This window comes from Sinocyclocheilus grahami, unplaced genomic scaffold (genome assembly GCF_001515645.1).
Source record: "Sinocyclocheilus grahami isolate Dianchi unplaced genomic scaffold, SAMN03320097.WGS_v1.1 scaffold1101.1, whole genome shotgun sequence".
In the NCBI taxonomy this organism is placed as follows: domain Eukaryota; kingdom Metazoa; phylum Chordata; class Actinopteri; order Cypriniformes; family Cyprinidae; genus Sinocyclocheilus; species Sinocyclocheilus grahami.
In genome coordinates, this window is record NW_015506280.1 from 180749 (window position 1) to 203439 (window position 22691).

Sequence of the window (22691 nt, forward strand, 5' to 3'; positions counted from 1 at the left end):
GATCACAAATGCAGACATGGTTTTATGTTTACACGGCGCGATGCAATGCGTAAAAAGACAGTATAAGTCATTATAATCCATAATTATGTCTCCACTGGATGCAACGAATGCCTCGTTTATAATGGGTTTTCATGTTTTTGAATCATCGCTCCGGCCTGACAGGGCATCACAGTATGGTAGGGGCATAACATTTCCGTCACACGCTTGAGGTATTCGGCCAATCACAATGCACTGGATAGCTGGCCAATCAGAGCACACCTTGCTTTTTCAGACCGATGAGCTTTGTAAAAATCGACGTGTTTCAGAAAGGCGGGGCATAGAGGAGAAACAATAATGTACAGTATGTAGAAAATAATGTGTTTTTAAACACATTTCATTACACCAAATAATGTTATTTTTAGCAGCATCATATGACCCCTTTAAGCCTTCAAATGTCAAATATAGCCTACATCTGATTGGTTTCTTCTTTAAATTATAAAAATTATTAAAAGTATGAATGGTATAATAATGTTATACTAAAACTATGGAAAAACCCTTAAGATAACATGTAGAAAGAAAAAAACATAGGCTATCTTAAGCGTGCAGAATAACATAAGTGGACTTTGAATGATTAATTGCCGCTTTGAATGATTAAGTAATTGTGGCATCCATAATTGTAATAGCGATTAGAAATTTGATTAATTGTGCAGCCCTACTATATGATTTAATAACCATAAGACATTCTATTTTATGCATGCATGACTGCATTAGGTGCTATGCTGTGCAGCTCTGACCAGGGAGGCAACATCATTGTATTTGCTCAATATTATGAGTGATACTTGCTAAGGCAAAGCATTATATACTCATATACAGTACAATAACTATATGTATGTACTGATACTGGATTAGTATTTTTTTCAGGAAGACTGAATTATATTTAGTTGCTTGTTCTTGTTCTGGATAGTTGGTGCAAAGGATGAATGATAGCCTAACTAAGGGATCGTTCAGCCAAAAATAGGAATTCTGTAATTCTGTCATCATGTACTCACCCTCATGTCCTTCAAAAACGTGTATGACTTTGTCTTTTTGAGATTTTTTTTAAGTTGTTTGATTTACAGTGTTCTGTAAATTATATGTTGTGTTACACAGAGGAAAGAAATTCATATTGATATTGATTGGACTGAATGACATGAGGGTGAGTAAATGATGACAGAATTTTAAATGTTGTATTTCTTTAAGAAATGATGTGCTATTGCAGTACCTATCAAAGTGATTTAGACTTTTGACATTCACACCTGTTCAAAAGTTTGGTGTCAGAAAGATTTTTTTTCATCCTTTTAATACTTCTAAAAATGCGTTAAATTGATCAGAAAGGGACAGAACATTGTTTTCTGTTTCAAATAAACACGGCTCTTGCAAACTTTCTATTGGGGAAAGAAACGGTTTTAATTCACAATATTAAAATGATCTCTGAAGGATTGTGTGACACTAAAGACTGGAGAAATGACTGCTGATAATTCAGCTTTGCCATCACGGACGTAAATTACATTTTAAAATATAGTCAAATAGAAAATAGATATTTTAAATTGTAATAATATTTATAAATATTAGTGTATTATGGTGAAATAAAAGCAGACTTGGTGAGAAAAATCCAACAGACTTACAGTGAAGGAGTGACCCAAGACCCTGAATAACACAGATACTTGGATTCTTTTGAATTGGGACATTAAGCACACTTAGCAACACCCTAGCAACCACCCAGCTTAACCCCCTAGTGACTCTGTGGTCTAGCAATGAGAGTGTATAATAAAGAATAAAGGCAAATAAAAAAGGCCAAAAGTTATTTTTGGACCTCACTGACTTTCATTGTATACTGATAAATACACACTGAACAACACTACATGATGATGAGTAAATGATTACAGAAGTTTTGTTTTTAGGTGAACTATCCTTTAACTTGAAGTTTGATGTACATATGAGCAACATCAATAGCAAACACCAATAATGACCAAAAACACACAATAAAACCACCATAAAAACCAACAATTCTCCTGAAAAGACAGTGATTGGATGACTTCAATAGTGTTGAAAAGTGTTTTCAGCTTAATTCAGATCGATAACTAAATTGCATGATATGGATATGGACAAGGTCAATCTCATACACAACACAGACAACATCAAGGAGACAAAGGCAGAGATGGAAGGGGTTAGGAAGGGACATAAAGAGAGAGAGAGTAAGTGTTTTTGTGTGTGTGTTGGTGTGTGGATCATCCTCATTTGATTACAAGTAATGATCCTCTTGCTGGGAGTCAGCTGGTCTGGAGTCAGCAGTATTATGAGAGCATGGCTGTGCATTTGGCTCAGGTCTGCTCGCACATGTGCAACTCTGCTTCTGCTAAATCAATCAATGCTGAGACACTTGGAAATATTAAAGGTCACATATTTTAAACCTTTCCGGAGTTTTATTTTAGGTTTTGATGTCCTTAAGAATATATATTTGTGGTGTAAGTACCAAAACCCATCTCAATATATTTTTACAGCTCCTCTCTCAGGAGCTCTGCTGAGAACAGGTTGATTTTGGCATGTCTAATTAATATTCATGAGCCTCTCTTCTGATTGGCCTGTTGTTTTCTGAGTGACGCACAGCCATGTTTTGAAACTTATATGGTAGTTAAATAGCCCCTAGACCTCAGAAAAAAGCCAGGAAATATCCGTTTTGACAATATGGGACCTTTAAGCACTTGCATTTACATGCAAATACAAAGCTTAAGCATTGACCAACAAGCTCCCGCTGCGACATTACAGATGCCCTGCTGTGTAACATTGGAGACCTTCATGCATCAGAGTCATTTCTCCACATGCACTAACTTAGATTAAAGTGAACTGAAATATACAGCATGAACTCACATTAAGACTGAGAATTTGCAAGCAATTGGAGTGTTTCATCTTGGTAATAAAATCGCCATATTGAATTTTACATGGATGAAAATGAGGCTGTGAGAGATTGAATTACAGTCAATGTCATGCATTGTATAAAGGTAGATAACTCTGTAACTCAACTTTCAAAAAGTAACAAAACTGTCAAAGAGTTTTCCTGGTATTCAGCTGGTCATGTGATCTTAACATGGCCGCTAACAAGAGGGTTTTTTCTTCATCTTATGGGAGTTATTTTTTAATATATATTTGTCAATAGTACTATGCATTTCTTTAGGTGTAATATTTATATATTATATATTGTATATTGATATATTATATATAAATACACACACATACCTGTATATATTTAAGAAATATTTACATGTACAGTATATACTGTATATATATATATATATATATATTATACAAATATATATATATATATTATATACAGTATATACATGTCTGTGTGTGTATTTATATATACATATAAATATACAAACATATACAAATATACACAGTGTACACACATATATTATGTCACACACACACACACACACACACACACACACACACACACATAGGCTATATATATATACAGTGGGTACGGAAAGTATTCAGACCCCCTTAAATTTTTCACTCTTTGTTATATTGCAGCCATTTGCTAAAATATATACACAGTGTACACACATATATTATGTCACACACACACACACACACACACACACACACACACACTAAAGAAATGAATAGTTCTATAATTTTTATCACTTTAGTTTTACACAAAAACTGCATAGTAGTATTGACTAACTCTATATATTATTATTAATAATAGTAATAATAACAATAATAACATAACTACAAAAACAACAACCTGTATTACTACTAATCTTATACTTCAAAAATAACAACTGCATCGAGAGAGAGAGAGAGAATAAATATATAAATGCATAGTACTATTGTTCAAAGTGATTTAAATTTTATGATTCAAAAATGATAACTGCATGAGCTCACCTTTTTGCGTTATGAATGATTTTACAGTAATTTAATAAAAAACAAAACAAAACATTTTTTCCCCACTAAATCATTTTGCACCTAAAGAAATGTATAGTACTATTGACAAATATATTAGGTTTGGTAAAATGATTTTCAAATCATCTCCTGTATTCTATGGATTAAAAAAAATCTAACTGTATGGGTTTGGAATGACAAGGGGTGAATAAATGAAACATTTTTGGGTGAACTGTTAATACAGCTCAGGAGAGAGAATAAATATATAAATGCATAGTACTATTGTTCAAAGTGATTTAAATTTTATGATTCAAAAATGATAACTGCATGAGCTCACCTTTTTGCGTTATGAATGATTTTACAGTAATTTAATAAAAAACAAAACATTTTTTCCCCACTAAATCATTTTGCACCTAAAGAAATGTATAGTACTATTGACAAATATATTAGGTTTGGTAAAATGATTTTCAAATCATCTCCTGTATTCTATGGATTAAAAAAAATCTAACTGTATGGGTTTGGAATGACAAGGGGTGAATAAATGAAACATTTTTGGGTGAACTGTTAATACAGCTCAATCAAAAAGCAACGAAAGTGATACAGAAATAGTGTACAGTATATGATGACAGAGCTACTGTGTGTTTCATGACAGCAGTCACAGGAGTCAACTGTATCTGTTTTGGTTCAGTGCCAGTAACAGAGGTGACCTTGTCACAACACTTTGCCTCTTTAATTAGTGTAAGCACCCTGAGGACGTGCTGATTACTCCTTTCATTACAACTGCTAAGAGCTGAATAGCAAATGGGTGACAATTATCCGCTTGTGCTGGTGTCAGGCTGTGAACTAATCACTGCTAAAATCAACTGATACAGCACCGATTGGACAAAAATATATCTGAAATATATATAAAAATATATCAAAAAGTATAAAACTGCAAAATGCTGAATGTGATTTATTCAAGTGAATCATGATCTTGAATCAACATCTCCGCTAGTCTCTTAATGACATTACGATCAGCCAATCAGATTTTAAGGTTAAGTGTTAGGTCCAAAGACCAATGGTTAGCATGGGCTAATTAGTTTCTACTGGTAAATGCTTTCTCCATTGACAGCAATTCAGAAACTACATTTTTTTCAAAAAATGTTTATATATATATATATATACAGTGGGTATGGAAAGTATTCAGACCCCTTTAAATTTTTCTGAGCATCAAATCATGACTGGAGTAATGGTGCTGAAAATTCAATGTTGCATCACAGAAGTAAATTATATTTTAAAATATATTAAAATAGAAAACAGTTATTTTAAAATTGTAATAATATTTCACAATATTACACATTATAACAATTTCAGAACCGACTAGTACCGACATTGACAACACTAGTTTTTAATGCACATTTGATCAAACAAATGCAGCCTTGATAAGCATTAAAAGACTTCCATCAAAATATTTTTAATTCTTACTGATTTCAAATGTTTAAATGGGAATGTAAATCACAAATATTTCATGATATTATAACAATAAGTGAGTAGATGCTTCACAACAGCCTAATGCAAAAGATGTTATTTAAGGCCAATAAAAGCTGCTGATCCAAGTACATTGGCTACATGATCTACAGGAGCGAGGCACAAGAGTTCAGGTGGTGCGGAGCACTAAACGTGAGGCACAACCTTCAGATATGTGAACAAGACTAACACATCAGCTGGCTCCTCAGCGAGGGGGAGCAGTGTCAAGGACAAAATCTCCTGGAGGAAAAAATAAATAAATAAATCTTTCGCCGCAACCTTGATCTGCTGTTTTTGGTCAATTAAAGCAGTGCTTTGGCTTTACTCCACCACGGCTTACTGTACACTGCTGCTGTGAGCATGAGGGCGTGGAAAGCGCATAGGGGTCATTTTGATGATGAAATATTTAGTGGAACAGTTGACCTCTTATAAGTGTTATACTGGTCGATTGGACACCATCTCACTAGGAAGGGCACTGTTCATATGAAATCAGCGTAATACAAGCGGCTTCACATGCACTTTCAGCAGAACACGTATGTAAGCACAGTCATGACTTTAAACAAGGGGTATGTGCTTACTAGCTAGCTGTAGGGGAGACCCTAGATTAAAGACCCATCTCTTTAACCTTGCATACACATAACACACTATCACATTTCTATAATTCAAATATGTTAAAAGATTATAGGCTGCATTAATTAGGTCAACCGGAACTGGGAACACTTCCCATAACACCCGATGTACTCGTTACACCGTAAGAAGAATGACATCTACGCTAATATGAATCTGTTTCAGTCTTATTCCAAGGTCACCGCCTCCACCCAGATCCAGTCCATATCCAGACCAGATGGTGGATCAGCACCTAGAGATGACTCCTACAGCCCTGAATGTTAGCAGGGACCATGTCAACTAGATCCCCAGTGAAGACCCTGTCAACTAGACGGTCATCAAGACAAGACCACGGAAACCAGTCAAGTCCTCTGCACAATCTGACCTGTGTTGCAGCCTGGAATTAAAACATGCCATGCTGGTTTTGTCTGCCCAGAGGAGAACTTATAATGTTTAAAAGCAAACTATTATTGACAAACTATTTTCCTGTTTGACACTGTGAAGCTGCTTTGACAATCTGTATTGTTTAAAGCAGTGTTAATTTAGTTGACGAATAATTTTTGTCATAATTTATCAACTAAATTTTTTTCACTGACGACAATGAGACGATAACGAACTAAAAATCTTTTTGAATGACAAGAACTATGACGAATATTTACTGACATTGTCGTTAACGAATAAAAACGAGACGAAAATGTTATGGAGCGACGATTTGGGAAGAAATTCATTCAGAACGAATCTGCTGCGTGGTTCGGAGGTTAGATGCGTACATATGAACCGTGGGACATAAGCTTACATACACCTGCTGCACGTCTCATAAAACGTTCAAAAATGTCAATATGTGGGAGTAAGAGAAGAGCAGACATATGGATAAATCTTTCGCTTCGCATGAATGAGAATTACACACAAAATGATGTTGAATTGTCCATTTTGACGAGTATTCACTAAAACACAGTTGATTACGTCTTAAGTGAATGTAAACAGCAGGGAGTGTATCAGTACATTGCATCCACTGCAGCTGTGCATTCGGTTTTAAAGGGACAGCAACCTAATTTAGTTGCTATTGTCCGAGTCATTGATGTTAATCAAGCAACAACAGAAAGACCCTGTCAGCCCTAAAGATTAATCTAAATTTATTTATAGAAATAAATATGTCTGCTTGAAAGAATGAAGAATATGGTAAACAAGTTGATATAAAGAATGCATAATTAGCCTATATAAACATTGGTATGCCCTGACTTAAACCCAATTGAGCATCTCTGGAGAGACCTAAAAATGGCTGTCCACCAACGTTTACCACATACATTTCATCCAAAAGCCAAGGAATACAGAAAAGTCTTCAGGCGAGATTTAAAAACAGGAAGGGAAGGCGCAGATCTAATGTCCAGAGGTATGCTGTTCCATAGTCGAGGACCGGCTATAGAAAAAGCCCGATCCCCCTTAAATTTCAAGCGAGAGCGAGGTATATGCAAGAAAAGTTTATCAGAGGATCTGAGAGAGCGAGAGGATTGCTGATAGCTGAGAAGTTCGGACAAGTATGATGGGGCTAGATCATTTAATGCTTTATGCACAAATAATAAAATCTTAAAATGGATCCTATGCTGCACCGGTAACCAATGAAGAGATGCTAGGACAGGAGAAATGCTTTCTCTCCTCTTAGTACCAGTCAGCAACCTCGCAGCTGCATTCTGGACTAACTGCAAGCGATTCAGTGATGAATGTTTTTCTTTTTTAATAAATCTGCAAAAATGTCAACAATTCTGTGTTTTTCTGTCAATATGGGGTGCTGTGTGTACATTAATGAGGAAAAAAAATTAACAAATGATTTTAGCAAATGGCTGCAATATAACAAAGAGTGAAAAATTTAAGGGGGTCTGAATACTTTCCGTACCCACTGTATTTCCTCATGATCGAACCCAAGGGGAGCATATACAAAACAAAACAAGATAGGCCCCAAGAGGGACCCCTGAGGTACCCCATAGGTGAGCGGTGCAGAAGGAGAGGACGAGTGTCCAATCATCACCTTAACTGATCTATCGGAGAGGTATGATGAGAACCAATCCAGTGCCATGCCCCTAATGCCAACTTCATCCCTTAGACGATTAAGAAGGGTAGCATGATCAACTGAATCAAATGCAGAACTAAGATCAAGTAGCATTAAAACAGCAGATTTACCGGAGTCCAAAGCAAGGAGTAGATCGTTCGACACCTTCAGCAGTGCAGACTCGGTGCTATGATGGGCTCTAAAACCAGAATAAAATTTATCTAAAATATTGTTTTGTGAGACAAATGACGATAACTGATTTAAAACAATGTTCTCCAAAATTTTAGAGAAGAATGGCAACTTAGAAATAGGGCGGAAATTTTTAAGATTGGTTATATCTAAATTTGGCTTCTTAAGAAGAGGCGTGATCACTGCTTGTTTGAGGCATATAGGAACACAACCACTGTCTAAGGATCTGTTTATAATAGCCAGTACACTAGGGCTGATAGCATCCAGGACCTCTCTAAAGAGCTGGGTGGTGATAACATCAACAGGAGAAGTGGTAGGCTTCATCTTGTGAACTATATCGCCAAGCTCAGAAAGGGATATTGGTTCAAACCGTTCAAAAAAAGCATGACAAGTGAGTGGTTCAGAGGGGTCATGACTGCACATTGTAACAGTAGACCGTATGGCGTCCACCTTTCCCATAAAAGAATGTAGGAATGCTGCGCAGGTCTCTGGAGTACTGTCCAGACCAGAAGTGTTAGCAGGAGAAATAAAAATAGTATTTAACGTGTTAAACAGAATTTTTGGATTGTGTGAATTTTTAGATATTAATTCAGAAAGATATTCCGTTTTTGCAGAATGCGCTATACAGTACAGTTGAGTCATCTGAAGTGCATCAGACCTTTGGTTAATTTATGGCATTGTTGTTAACTGAGTGAAATAACAAGAAAGTACAAGACTCACCTGATTCGAAGAACAGTTCCTATTTCTTCTTTACATTGAACATTGAATCCTCAATTCAAAAAAAATAATTATTGCATTATCAGACAAGTGTTTTGGGGCTGTTATGTTGCCTGACATAACAGGTCATGTGGGTTCATTTATGAATACATACTTAATGTAATTATAACATTATAAATTATGAAATGTTATACTCAAGTAAAAACTTTAATTAAACCTAATTCATAAATCAAAATAAGAAAAATACAAATTAATAGTACTATTAACAATGTAAATAATGTTTTAATAAATATTAACATATTATTTACTATACTAGACAAAAATATGAACTATATTAGCATTAAATATTATTATTTGTAGTAGTATTAATAACTATTAAGATTTATTATTTTGATTTATTACTTATGAATTAAGTTTGCATTTTTTATTAAGAATTATATTGTTATATTTTATGTATTGTTGTTTTTATTAAAAATTGATGTTATATTATTTTATTAATTTATAAAAATGTATGATTATTACTACTACTACTAACTGATAAAATTAACCATAAACCACAATGTGTATACAATGAAAATAATTTTTTTTTTTTAAATAATATTTCCTATTATATTTACAAATGCATCAATGGACAAATACATCAGACATCAGAACGGTGGCAGATGTGCCATTGTTTCATCATGCAACCCCAATGAAGACATCAAACATATCAGTGCAATCCATCTCATATTTCAACATTTGCATGGACAGCGTGTCAAGTTAATGTTGCAATATATGGGCTATTACGCTAAGAGGCGTCTGGGGAGTAATGATCAACTATGTTGTATCACCAGAGTTAATGACACAGCTTTACCTGTCGGGCGGATTGATGTTAACTTGGGCTGGTATTTTTGAAATTATCTGAGGGTGCCGGTAAAGCTCTGAGGAATATGATCAGATGTGATGCTGTTATTCACAGATAACTCTTGAATAAAGGCTCTAACTGGGGGCTTTTAAAGCAAAAACTTCTTCATCTGTCTGTCATAATCCCCTTCTTTTCCCGCATCTAGCCAGCAGCCTCTAGTTCAAGCAGGGCCAGACGTGCAGATAAATACAGCCTCCAAAAAAACAATCTGTATCCATTTGTCTTATTCAACTGGTTTAAGAGCCATTAAATGTGATCTCTTTAATCTGGGTTTAATCTAACCAGGTACAGGTTTACAGGGATTTGATTATGAGAGCCATTTCTGCTGTTCTGAGTGCATTTAAAGCTTATAATTGCATACAGGTTTGATTTAGACAAATAAATCATCTCTTCGGTTTATCCGGGGTCTATACTTGTTTGGGATTTGGTGTTTTTTGAAAAAAATGTCATGCTAAAAGAGGCAAAGACCATTAAAATATTCAAGTCCAGAAGGTCTTTTTGAACATTAGCTAGAGTTTTAAATTCTTACCCTTATTGTTTAACCAAAAAGATCACGAGAGTCACAAGAGGACTGGTGTGGAAAGGATTTATAACAGTGTCTGTTCTTCACATTGGTCTAATCATGAATGGAGGAGATGTGACAGGTCTATATTTGATCTGAAGATGACGGACAACTCTTTGGAGAGCAGATTATGCAATGTCATGCCATCGTGAGTGTACACCCATCGCTCCCCCGTCCAATCGTAGCGTTTTGGCCCACTGAGAAAGGAAACATTCAGAAATGTCTTACACAGCTGAAAACTGAATATACTTGCTCTAATTATGTTACACTGTAAATATATAATGCAAGAAATACCATTTCTAAAGCCAAATAATAATAGTCACTTTAAGTAAATAAAATATGTTAGCAAAAAATTTGCTGATTCAGTTCCAACTCTTTTACATTAAATTGATTAAACAGTTAAGCATAGCATATGAACATTCACAAATGAGTGTCTAACCTTGTCGGAGAGGAGAGCCAAATCTGTCGGTTGGGTGTCTGTTTGTTGATAACATATGTACCGTGATCAGAGCCCACTTTCACTGTCAGCACTCCATTCTGTTAAGAAACGTAACATACATGTAATCATATGATGGCTTCAGTCTGTGGCTTTAACACTAAAATGGCGCCACTGACAGGAAGAACAACCTTGAATGGATCAAAGAGAATTTGTTATAAATTATACTTATATATTTATAACTTAATATATTATATTTATAATTCATAATTATAACTGTTAAAATTAAAATATTTTTTAAATAAATGAACGGGTCCAATTACTTTCCCCCCAATTTTCTGTAAATATTTTAAAATTATATTTATAATACACACACACACACACACACACACATATATAGTGGAGATCAAAATTAGAGAACAATCTACAAATACATTATTTTTTTCTCAAATATTGCTAATCTTCTTTGCTCAAAATTTGAAGGAATATTAGCTGTGGGTATACCAGTTATACTAACATGTTTGACAATATAGTCAAAGCATTTCAACAAAAGTGACAGTGATCAAAATTAGAGAACAGTAACCACTGTAGCATGAAAGAAGATTACAACTTAAATTTTGGAGGGTTACAGCTGCCAGAAATAGGAATAGTAGGATATGTAGAATAGTAGGAATAAAATATTTTTTAAATAAATGAACGGGTCCAATTACTTTCCCCCCAATTTTCTGTAAATATTTTAAAATTATATTTATAATACACACACACACACACACACACACATATATAGTGGAGATCAAAATTAGAGAACAATCTACAAATACATTATTTTTTTCTCAAATATTGCTAATCTTCTTTGCTCAAAAGTTGAAGGAATATTAGCTGTGGGTATACCACTGTTATACTAACATGTTTGACAATATAGTCAAAGCATTTCAACAAAAGTGACAGTGATCAAAATTAGAGAACAGTAACCACTGTAGCATGAAAGAAGATTACAACTTAAATTTTGGAGGGTTACAGCTGCCAGAAATAGGAATAGTAGGATATGTAGAATAGTAGGAAGTGTAGAGGCCCTTGCTTTTAATGACTTCAGCACATGTGCGGCTGCAGGACATCACTAGTTCCCTTTCAGTCTGTCGCTTCGACAGTGTTGAAGTTCCAACACTAGGGGTCACACTTGGGACCCCAGACACCTCTGACATCATTAGCCCCTTTCACACATACAGACTTTACTGGTAAATTACCGGTTACTTACCGTTAAGAGATCATGTGTGAACAGGACCTTTTCATAAACAATTTACTGGTAATGTTACAACTTCTCATACCAGTAAATTGCCAGAACGAATTTACCAGTATGAGAAGTTGTAACTTTACCAGTAAATTACCGGTAATCTTCATTCTGCATTCACACAGAGCAGATTACCAGGTAATTTACTGGTAATGTTATGTAGGAGCACGTACAAGTTAGAACGCGCTGACTTAAGATGTCTACTCTGGGCCAATCATAACATTCTGATGCCTCTGTACTGTGTCATTCACTTTGAAGTTGTCTAATACTATGTCTCTGGGCAAAAACCAGCTGCATGAATGTGAATGTTTGACACAAAAATGAAATGAATCAACAAAATGACTGACCGTGTATACCCCCCTCCATGTTTACAAACACAACACCAGGAGGTGCAGCCGTTTAGAGGTCATTTCTGGTTAATGAGGTCACAGAATTTACCGGTATTTTGAAACCGATGTGTGAATGGTGCTTTACCGGTAAAAAGATGGAACGTCATTGACTGTGTGACCAGCACATTTTTGTATTTATCGGTAAAGTCGTTTCGGTAATTTTATGGTAATATACTGGTTTTACTGTGTGAAAGTGGCTACTGAGAAATGTCCAATGAAATTTGCGAGCAAAATTTGCATGGCTGGCCACTCACCCGGATATCCGGGTATAAATAGGCCAGCGTGGCATTTGCTCACTCGTTCTGTTCTTCTGAGCCGATGCAGCACTTCATTCACCTCTCAATCTCCTCATCGTTGGATCTATGGCACAAGCAGTGGTTTCTCCCTTGCTCATACACAGATAAGTGTAGTGAGAGTACCCCTGGGTGCTTCAACGGCGATCTTTGAGAGCAAATTTCCTCCTAAAAGAGAAATTTTCTTTTCTAAAAGAGCTTCACAGGTGGATTTGTGTGCGTTTACAACATGCTTTTCTGTGCCCTTCTTTTTGCGGTTTGTACATCTCACCCTCTGACAGGCACGATTGCGGTGTTCAGTGTTTGGGGTTTGCCCATGCTGAAGCAGCATTTGTGGATGGTTTATGTCCTTCTTGCGAGGACATGGCTATCGACACGTTGTGCTCGCATTCTTTTTTTAAAGAAAGACCGCAAATCACCTCAGCTGCTTCCCGTCTGGGCCCTTCTACTTCTAGGTATGAGGCCTCGATGATGTGCACTGATGGAGAGCAAGGAGATGTTGCGGGAGCAGTTTTGCCAGATTTGATTGATCAAAAGCAGATGACTCTACTTAACTGGCCCTTCCGGGTGCTGTGTGTCAGTCTGAGCCTGATGCTGAGATGCCAACAGTGCTTACCAGGGCAGCAGATAGTGTCAGGCTTGAGTGGACTCCTCCACCCTGACCTGGGCTCTCTCGGTTGGTTGGTTGTTGGAGACCGAGTGTGAAACTCTGTCACACTCCACCCCAGTTCCTTTCCTCCCGGAAGTGCTGAAAATGTGGAAGGCACCTTTCTGCCATAACACGATACATCGGTCCTTCTGTTCTCACCACCCTTGATGGCGGTCCAGCAAAAGGATATATGGGGGTCCCCAGACGGAGAGAGCGATTGCGGTGCACCTGGTAGGGCCGTCCGAGACTCCCATCCAGAGCACCCAAGTTACCTCGTTCCTTGGGGCAAGAGCTTATACAGCTTCTGGACAAACTGTGCCACTCTGCATGCCATAGCTGTCCTGCAAGGTGTTTAGGCCAGGATCTGCACGAGGATGATCCCAACTCGGAGCATGCAGGAACTGTGTTCAGCAACTGACTATGCCCGCCGGGGACGTCACGACACAGGCCCCTGGGGGCGGGGGGGGGGGGGGGATGCATATAACGTCCTTCCCCTCTCTGAGGTGACAATATGCACTCTTTGAGTCCAGGTCATTTCCTTTTATGAACCCCGGACTGCCTTTCCATCATTCAAGCACTCTTGTGTAGCTGACTTTGGAGGAGAAACTCACTCTAAGAACTCATTACTTGTAAGTATCCCTCTAGTAAACTCTATTAATGGGATGGTGACTCCCTATGCTCCCTATATGGTCCCATATGCGTATTAATCCACTGCCCTATTCATAATAAGGACTTTTCCCTAGACAGACAAATGGTCTGTCACCTGGTTCTGTGCTTGGTAGTTCTCCCCTTATGTGGAGCCCACCATAGATGTATGAATATATATATATATATACACTGTATATATATATAGGGCTAAACATTAATGCTTCTCAAGGACAAGTGGAATATGTGAAAGGGCAAGTGAAAGAGACTTTTACTTGCCCAACCAGACAAGTAACATGATTAAAACGACAATAACAAACAATAACTAGGGCAGCACCGAAACTTTGACGAGATTGATTCTGATTTAATTTTTTTCTAGTGTAAACAGTGACTGATAACGGATAATGCATTGACAGTATCAAGGTCACCTCAGTTGAGGCTTGTGCAGCCTGACTGACTCGTGGAGAAATCAAAACTAAGAAGCGCAACAGCACACACAAAGAAACAAACATACTGTGGTAGAAAAAAAAAGAAATATTCTATATAGTATATAATACAGGTAAGCAACATCACGAGTGATTTTTTCCAGACTATTAGCGCGACTGCAAATGTGACATTGATTTTATACAACAGTAGTTCAACAAACTAGTTAATATTAACTGACTTACATTTTAGACACATTATTGACAGTTTTTGCTCCATTTTACTAACAAAAATAGCAAAGCCACAGCAGAACATCTCCGAGCAACACACAACAGCATTTCGTTACTGAATGATTAAGCATTTTTGAACGAATTGGGTGAGTCAATGATTCAGTGAGCCATTCATAAAGACAGTCATTTGCTTCATTTATTGAATGAATCTGCCATTTGAACGAATCGGTTGAATCAATGAGTCATTCATTAAGTTTCATATTTAAAAGTATCATTGCATTTTTCCAACATTTCATATTTGTATGTTAAAAAAGTAAAACATTAATCTTAAAACATTATTTATGCATTTTCAATTTTTACTGTGTAAATGCACTTGTAGAACCTCTTATCTTCATTAAACCGTCTGAGTAAGTATATCTAAATGGCACTTTTGATGCAGCTTCTGTTTCCTCTGCAGTGGAAAGATGGAGTTTGTTGATACTGATTTCATTTGAATGGTAACAACCATACAGTGTCTTATTATTCTAACTGAATGTACTGATGAAACTTAAGAATTTGACAAATGATGACATACATTTAATAAGGTTATGAAAATATTGCCCTTCATAAAATTAAAAAGTATCCTAGAAATCAATTTAAGGCAAATATCACAAATATGCAGATTAAAGTAAGACCTGAAAGAGCACTGATGAGACTATTGCTTCGGAATAAATTACATTTACGGCAAAAAAAAAGAAAAAAAAAAGCCTTTTCCTCCTGTAATTTTTTTTACTGGGAACATTGCTCCATCTGTCAACCACGCCTTCGCTTGCAGCGGTCCGAATGTTTGATCTAAAGAGTATCATTATATCATCCTAACTGTAGCAACAGAGTCGGTGTGCAAAAAGAGAATTTTCTGAATCCCATTTAACGAGATGGCTGCAGCTGTCTGTGTTTGCTGGCTGCACGTGAGGCTATAGAGAGGTGTAAAAACTGGCCGCTAAGAGTAAGTAGCTGACAGGAAAATCACCACCTGACATTTATCCAGCCAGAGGAGAGTGAGGAGTGTGAATGACCAATCAATCTGTCACCAGGGCCTGCTGGCCACCCACCAGACGCTTAAATTTAACAGAAATGAGTGCATGGATTTAATCATTCACTGGGTTTGAGTAAAATATTTGTTAAATAAATAAACAAAAATCTGTGTGTGTGTGTGTGTGTGTGTGTATGTGTGAAAAGACTGAAAGTGGCATTAGTTCAGTCTTACAATAACATGCTAAAAGCCGTTTACAGCCTTCATAAATCCTGCAGGAGACGTGCATTTTCTCTGCATGGTACTGCAACAAAGGCTGCTTCACAAATAGCTTTTTTTGTTCTATATCAATTGATCGAAACATAACTATAATATCATACATTTGAAATCAATTTACACCTCCAAATGGCTCTACTCCACATTTGTAATTATAGAAGATCCTGGTTCATCCAAAGAAATGGGTTGCACACAGCCTAATGTAGACCAACATTGACCCCTACTGGACATCTAGGCACAGCAAACTTTTCATAAGGTTGAGATGTAAAAGCACCACAGGGACATAACCTGTAAGGATGTGAGAATATGGGCATGTGTACTTACAGAGAAGACAACGTCATACTCCATTCCAGTAAAGCTCTCATCTGTGAGGTCTTCAAAATACTCTGCCAACGCGTCCAGTGTCTCTTCTGCTAGTCTCTCATATTCTGCATCTGTTAGTGCTCTACACAAAACAATCAGTGTATGTTAAGAAAATAATAGTTTTCAATCATTGCAGAAATACAAGTGAAAATGATGCTGTATAAATAATAAAAATAAGTGGTTTGTTAATAGTTGTCTGCATTAAAAATATTTGTTTGGTTTGTACAGTGGGGCAAAAAAGTATTTAGTCAGCCACCAATTGTGGAAGTTCTCCCACTTAGTTTTCTGTGCTAAGAACTTTGCATTGGCTGATTATTTTAAGCCATTTAGATTCTTATTCAAAGAATGCGAGCAATAAAAAAATTATGAGGCTGACATTGCTGGGACTTTTGGTATATAAACAAATAACTTTTTTTAACACCCTAACAAAATACAACCTACAGTAGAAAATTACAATTATTTGAACAACAATCTTACAATGAACAAACCCTGACCACTGATCTAAGACCAACGCAATGATAAATCATAACTGGTATATCTTATTGCATAATAAAAGTACAAGCAATATTGTAAATATTATGCTCTGTAATGATAATGGTAAATCACAACTGGTATATCATATTGCATAATACATTTAAAAGGAATATTGCAAATATTGTGTTTGCGCTCGGTCAGTGATTAGTACAAGACTAAACTTAACCCTGAGAATTCAGTAAACACTATTTACCTGAACTGAAATGCCTTTTTTTCTCCAAGAGGTGTGCTTAAATGGAGTTCCCTTTTCTTCAGAATCCAATCAAACCCCTTTAAAATATTTAAATATCAGATAATATTGGGAAAAGAGGTTCATGTAAACTTTTGCACATTTTGAGACTTGATTTAGAAACGTAAAAAGGCACAAAAGGTCTGTGTTCGTTACCTGTGAATGTCCTCCACATACACTGGTCCTCGTAACTGTCTGTGCTGAAGAAATCCTCCTAAATCGGTCACCACATATCGACTAAAACAAATGGGTCACAAATAAAACAGACTTTCACATCAAGCAAATATCAAGACCTAAAGATAAGACACTCTGACAACTAATACACAAACAGTTACACTGTTTACCTACAACAGTTAAGTTAAATAAAAAAGGACTACAATTCAGATAATAAAAGACCAGAATGAAGTAAGTATAATGTAAGTGCTAAACTACAGCCTAGGGTATGTTTAATTTGCACCTAAATAAAATATCTCGAGCCTGTAAAGTTGTCTGTGTCACGTCTGTCCAGATCTTATATAGTCATATCCAGATCTTATATAATAGATTTGTCTCTCTAGAATAAAATAAAAAGTGTGAGAGAGATTTACGACAAATAAAGAGTCTATAATAAGAGACATGCATACATCTCATCACGGCGCAGATTGACAATTCAGTCATGCTAACCAGCCCCAAACGTTTGTTTACAACTCACTCACTTCAAATTCACTTCTCATCGTTGACAGTCTGGAGGCTTGTTGGTGACATTTCCATGTGGAGCTCAAGCTAAGCAGATGACAATAAAACTTGTTAGTTAACCTTGAAGTTGACATAGCTTCTAAAAGGATGCAAGTCTCCGGCTACTGCCGCTTTGACAGGTCTCGTTTTCTTCTTCTTGTAGCGTTTATTAGCCAACTTTTGGTGCATTACCGCCACCAGCTGAACTGGAGTGTGGAGACGCTTTGACAGCCCTCGTGACATTTCAAAATACAAGTCCCAACATAATAAAAGTCTGTTTTATTCCGATTTTCGTTCCTATGTTGTTGTTGTTGTTTTTATGTCCTTTCAAAGGTGAAATTGTTTTTTTATTTTGAAAAGTGTATTGAAACAAAATCTGTATTTTTATGTTCTTTTTAAAAGTTACATTTTTTTTTAATTTTTTTAATTAATTCAGAAAAATGTAAAAAAAAAAAAAATTAAGACCTCAAACCATTAGGTGGCATCAAAACAAGCGTGTTGGCATTATTGGAATGAAAAATATTTCTCTGAAGCGCAGGAGGAGGCGGAGACTCCGTATGACTTCAGTCGCCTTCATTAACGATTCCACAAAGTAAAGGGACACTGAGTACACTTACCTCTAGTGAGCGAAACACTACAAGTCTCGGAATATCAGTGTGCACTCAAATCAATCTCTCTCTCTCTCTAAAGGCAAGACAGAGCCCCGCGCAAAAAGACATACAGGTAAGATATTTTTTAAATGATGTTTATTGCGATGTAGGCTAACCTGTCTGAAGCTGTCAGATGGACATACACCTGTACCAGTTCAGCGGTGTGTTCTTCCGCTCTCATATTGGCAAGAGGTCATATTTGATTTATATGAATATTTTATGCATACTTCTATGAGTACGCATGTAGGGAAAAAAACTTTAAATAACGTAGTAGCCAATAAAAAAAAAATAATAATATAACTCAAATTTTATCGTTATATTTGTTCATTGCAAAATCATAACATAGACTGTTTTTACATTTTAAGAGTATAGGCTGCTCTCTAAGAGTGGCAAAATTACGTAATATTGCAGGGAAGTGTTTTCTCAGAAATATTACGAGGTGTTGTAGATGTGTTGACTGCATCTGAAAATCTAGTGTGCAGCCTATACATAAAACATTTGCATGTTTTACTCTCCTTTAAACGTTTCCGATTGAAAAATCCTATACAAACACATTAAAGTAGGGGAGACGGAGTCTAGTTGTCACATGGTAAATTGGCAGAAGGGTCATATCTCAGTAACTATATTGGCACAAAAGGTTAATCTGAGTTCAGTGAATTGTATAATGCGTCTCTGAGCAATAACAGTGAACATGTTAAATAGCTTTTTTTCCCTAGTCAGTATGTGCATATACACCACAAACTGAGAAATGCTCATTAAAAAGTGTGACAATTAGCCCCGGTCTCCCCTTTATTGATTGAACTTTTATGATGTCAGTGGAATAGAACACAATAACTAAATTTCTGTCATATTGTCAAAATTTTCCTTGGTAGTTAAATTTTTTTTTTTTTTTTTATATATATATGAAAACCTGCATATTTATGGTATTTCAAACTATCCAGATTTAATATAGGCTGGTCTTATTACTGTAGCAAACATATGTGTTGAAAAAAGCTGTAAAAAAAAACATATTACATGTTCATAGCTATTGTTTGCAATTTAATGAATCAAATGAGGTTATGAGAAAAGTCTCATAAGTTTTACACATGTTGAAAATAACCCTGGCTGGACAGTTGTTTGGACAAGCTTTGTACCTGGAGCCACGAAACCGCATGACAGCAAAGAACAATGAGAGGAAGAAGAAATATTCCTCCAGTATTTGTGATCGCGGTTTCTTTAATCGAAGCTCAGTGTCTCTTGCGCAGATCCTTTTCCGGGTGGCTGTTCCCAAAAACCTTCTGCAGCAGTACTGAACTGCATAATTCTGTATCAGAAGTTTGTCTGATTCTGGCACATTTGTGCTCTTACTGTACAGTATGCTGTGTACTATACAGTATGTTGCGTGCAAGTTTTGCTTATTTACACATAACAAAAATATGAGGTATGTTCAGAATTATATATTAAAATAACTGTCTACTGTTTTTGCAGTATATTGTATGTATACTGTCCATATTTTCTGTATGCATCAAGAGGTCAAGGATTTTTTGGTAATATTTCATTGTATTTTTTGCAGATGTATCTGTAATATCTCTGTCTGACTAAGGATTATTTTTACAGAAAATGTCATTTAAAATAAAAAAGTTGATTACTGCATGTCACTCACATGCAACCTGATGAGGTTGTGTTGTGGATTAATGCAAAAAGTGCTTCATGTTCTTTTTACAGACAAGTTTCATCTGCATCCCAGTCCTCTGTCAGAATCAGATCAATAAGCAACATCATTTCATTTCATTTGGAATCTTTCTGGAGCCTTTCAAAGCTGCAGCTGAATGATGAACAGCAGTCGTGACCAGCGGTCTCACTCCCATGCACATTTTTTTTATTGCTCCCACAGTGGCATGCTACATTCCTCCCTAGTATTCAGACTGCAGACAGCCAATATACAGTGGCTGACCCATACCAGATTTACCACCTCAGCTTATATCAGCATAAGAAAAAAGACCACAGTTTACGTTAACGAAGCTGCTCTTAGATCAGTGCAGAAGAGCTGGGATGGGATGTGACATACTCTTTTCAGCTTGATGTGTAATATACCATCTCTCTGGCTGGATTATGCCACCATAATCATTATTATACCTATACTGGGGGATTTGATGGTGACCTTTTCACTAATAGAACTACATTTGGGACAGAAAGTATTAAATAGAACACAGTGATTCGTATGTGTTATTTAAGGCCCCTTTACAGAGCCTAGTTAAGACTGGTATGGTCAGGCTCTGTGCCTATACAAGATTCTGCATAATTATGCATAGCAGAATAAAAATCATACTAAAACATGCAGCTTTGGCCTACTTCAGCTCCCCTAGTATAAGTGGCAGCTCTGATGCTGCATTGGTTCTGTGTAAAAGAAATGCAGCATCAGTGCAGCTTTAAAATTTGTTATTGTCATGACGGAGTATTTTAAAAAAAATTTTTTTTTTAGATAAATACGTTTTTTTAATTATTTTAATAATTTTACATTTTAATTTTTTTCATGTTCATAATTTCATATTTCAAATTATCTAAAATATTTTCATTGTAATTTATTTTTTAAATTATATTTAAAATTATTTTAACATTATTTCTGCACTTGCCATTTTTATGTAAATATATTTATACTGCTTCTGTTACACATTAAATAGTGTAAATGCACTTTATTATGGTAAATATGCCACTTCAGATGCAGCTTTTGTGCTAAGTTGGCATTAGTGGATAATTTTGCAGCAAAGCAAGCTGTGTTACTTTATTCACCAGTGAAGGTTATATTATTTAATATTGAGAGAGCTGAAAGACAATGTTTAGCATAGGATTTCACGTTCCCTGGTCTTTCATGCAGCTCTCACTGCTGAAGGTTATCGAGCCAGTGCTTTTGAATGGGAAATCAGCAGATGCAAATGAGAAATGTCTGCAAAAACACATCCACTGCTAATGGCTAAAGAATTACATAACGAACCTGTGATGATGGCATGTCTGAGCCAAAGGTTGACGAGACAAGAACCTCTTTAGTTTGAACGACTACAGGTCAATCAGTCTCACAGCGTTCCTGAATATAAACTCAGATGATTCAGTTAATTGTGACTCTAATACTAGCTTGCATCAGTAAAAGGCAAAGGCCATTTCTCCCATTGACCCATAGAAAAATGTGCAGTTTTCATTTGACACGTTACATAACCATGTTCCCTGAGGTTGTTTCAGCCTGTAGGCTATTTAGCAGGCGGTCATGTTCACTTGTGTCTTGTGACATTTGTAAAAGCATAATGAAATGCATTCTTGAACTTTACTGACCTCAGGGTAGGTCTTCTTTTATTTAGAATGTGACCAGAATAGCTTGTTTGGAAATTGTTTTATGTTTTAATACCACTGTTAACACTATATGTAGATACTTCACTTACTGGAAATAATCAAATGGGTGTGCCAAATAGTTCTTGATCCACTACTGGCAAGATGAGAGAAAAGTACTGCCTAAATCAGATAACTGTCTTTCCATTGAAAGCCATACAGTATATTTAAAACTTGCAGTCAGAATAGAATGCATTAGTGCCTGACCACTTTTCAGCTGCGTTGGTTTCGTTGGTTTTCAAAAAATCAGACAAGAAGGCAAAGGTCTTTGCACTTAACGGCTTTATTGAGGGAAATAACTACTATTCCATAAAGCATGGCGAATGACAATCAAATTATATATATATAAGTATGGGTATTGTAGTTTTTCAGCTTGAATTCCAATGTCTAACAAAATAAAAATATGCAAACAGATGTTTGGCTTGCTGTCAAATCTGACATGACTTTTCGATGGCATCATTTTTTAATTGAACGCAAACATGGATGATATTTGGGAGAAGAGAAAATGATTAGTGAATAACTTCACATTTAAAGGTGACATTTTTTGTCTGTATACAACTTTTTCCTATGAAATTTTTGCAATTCTGTTTAGTCATGCTAATTGCTAATTTGATGTTAATTTACTGATGCTACTTTTCCATAGTTTTTCTATGTAAACACACGTTTTGAACAATGCATTTGCGTCTATTTTTGTCAGCATCTCATGCATGACACATTGTTCTAAAAATGTGGCGTTCAAGTTAAAATACGTTTGACTTTTAAAAAAAAC

The 22691-nt window shown here is 36.0% G+C and overlaps 1 protein-coding gene across 1 annotated transcript; it reads right to left on the reverse strand.

Annotated features, from left to right (window-relative positions):
• Positions 1-9603: 9603 nt before the first annotated feature.
• Positions 9604-18109, reverse strand: LOC107566812 (frataxin, mitochondrial-like). The gene is made up of 7 exons (XM_016252359.1): positions 18071-18109; positions 17897-18033; positions 17358-17438; positions 17166-17242; positions 16400-16520; positions 10874-10971; positions 9604-10631 (listed from the first exon to the last, which is right to left on the reverse strand). The coding sequence occupies exons 1-7, from the start codon at positions 18102-18104 to the stop codon at positions 10493-10495; spliced, it is 687 nt and encodes a 228-aa protein (XP_016107845.1). The 5' UTR covers positions 18105-18109; the 3' UTR covers positions 9604-10492.
• Between the last annotated feature and the right edge of the window lie 4582 nt (positions 18110-22691).

Excerpts from the sequence above, each read along its gene's own strand:
- LOC107566812 (XM_016252359.1), bottom strand. The coding sequence starts at position 18,104 with ATGCACCAAAAGTTGGCTAATAAACGCTACAAGA. Across the intron at positions 18,034-18,070 it reads GGCTAATAAACGCTACAAGA|AGACTTGCATCCTTTTAGAA; the intron begins AGAAGAAAACGA and ends GGCAGTAGCCGG. Across the intron at positions 17,439-17,896 it reads CGATGAGAAGTGAATTTGAA|TCGATATGTGGTGACCGATT; the intron begins GTGAGTGAGTTG and ends CATTTGTTTTAG.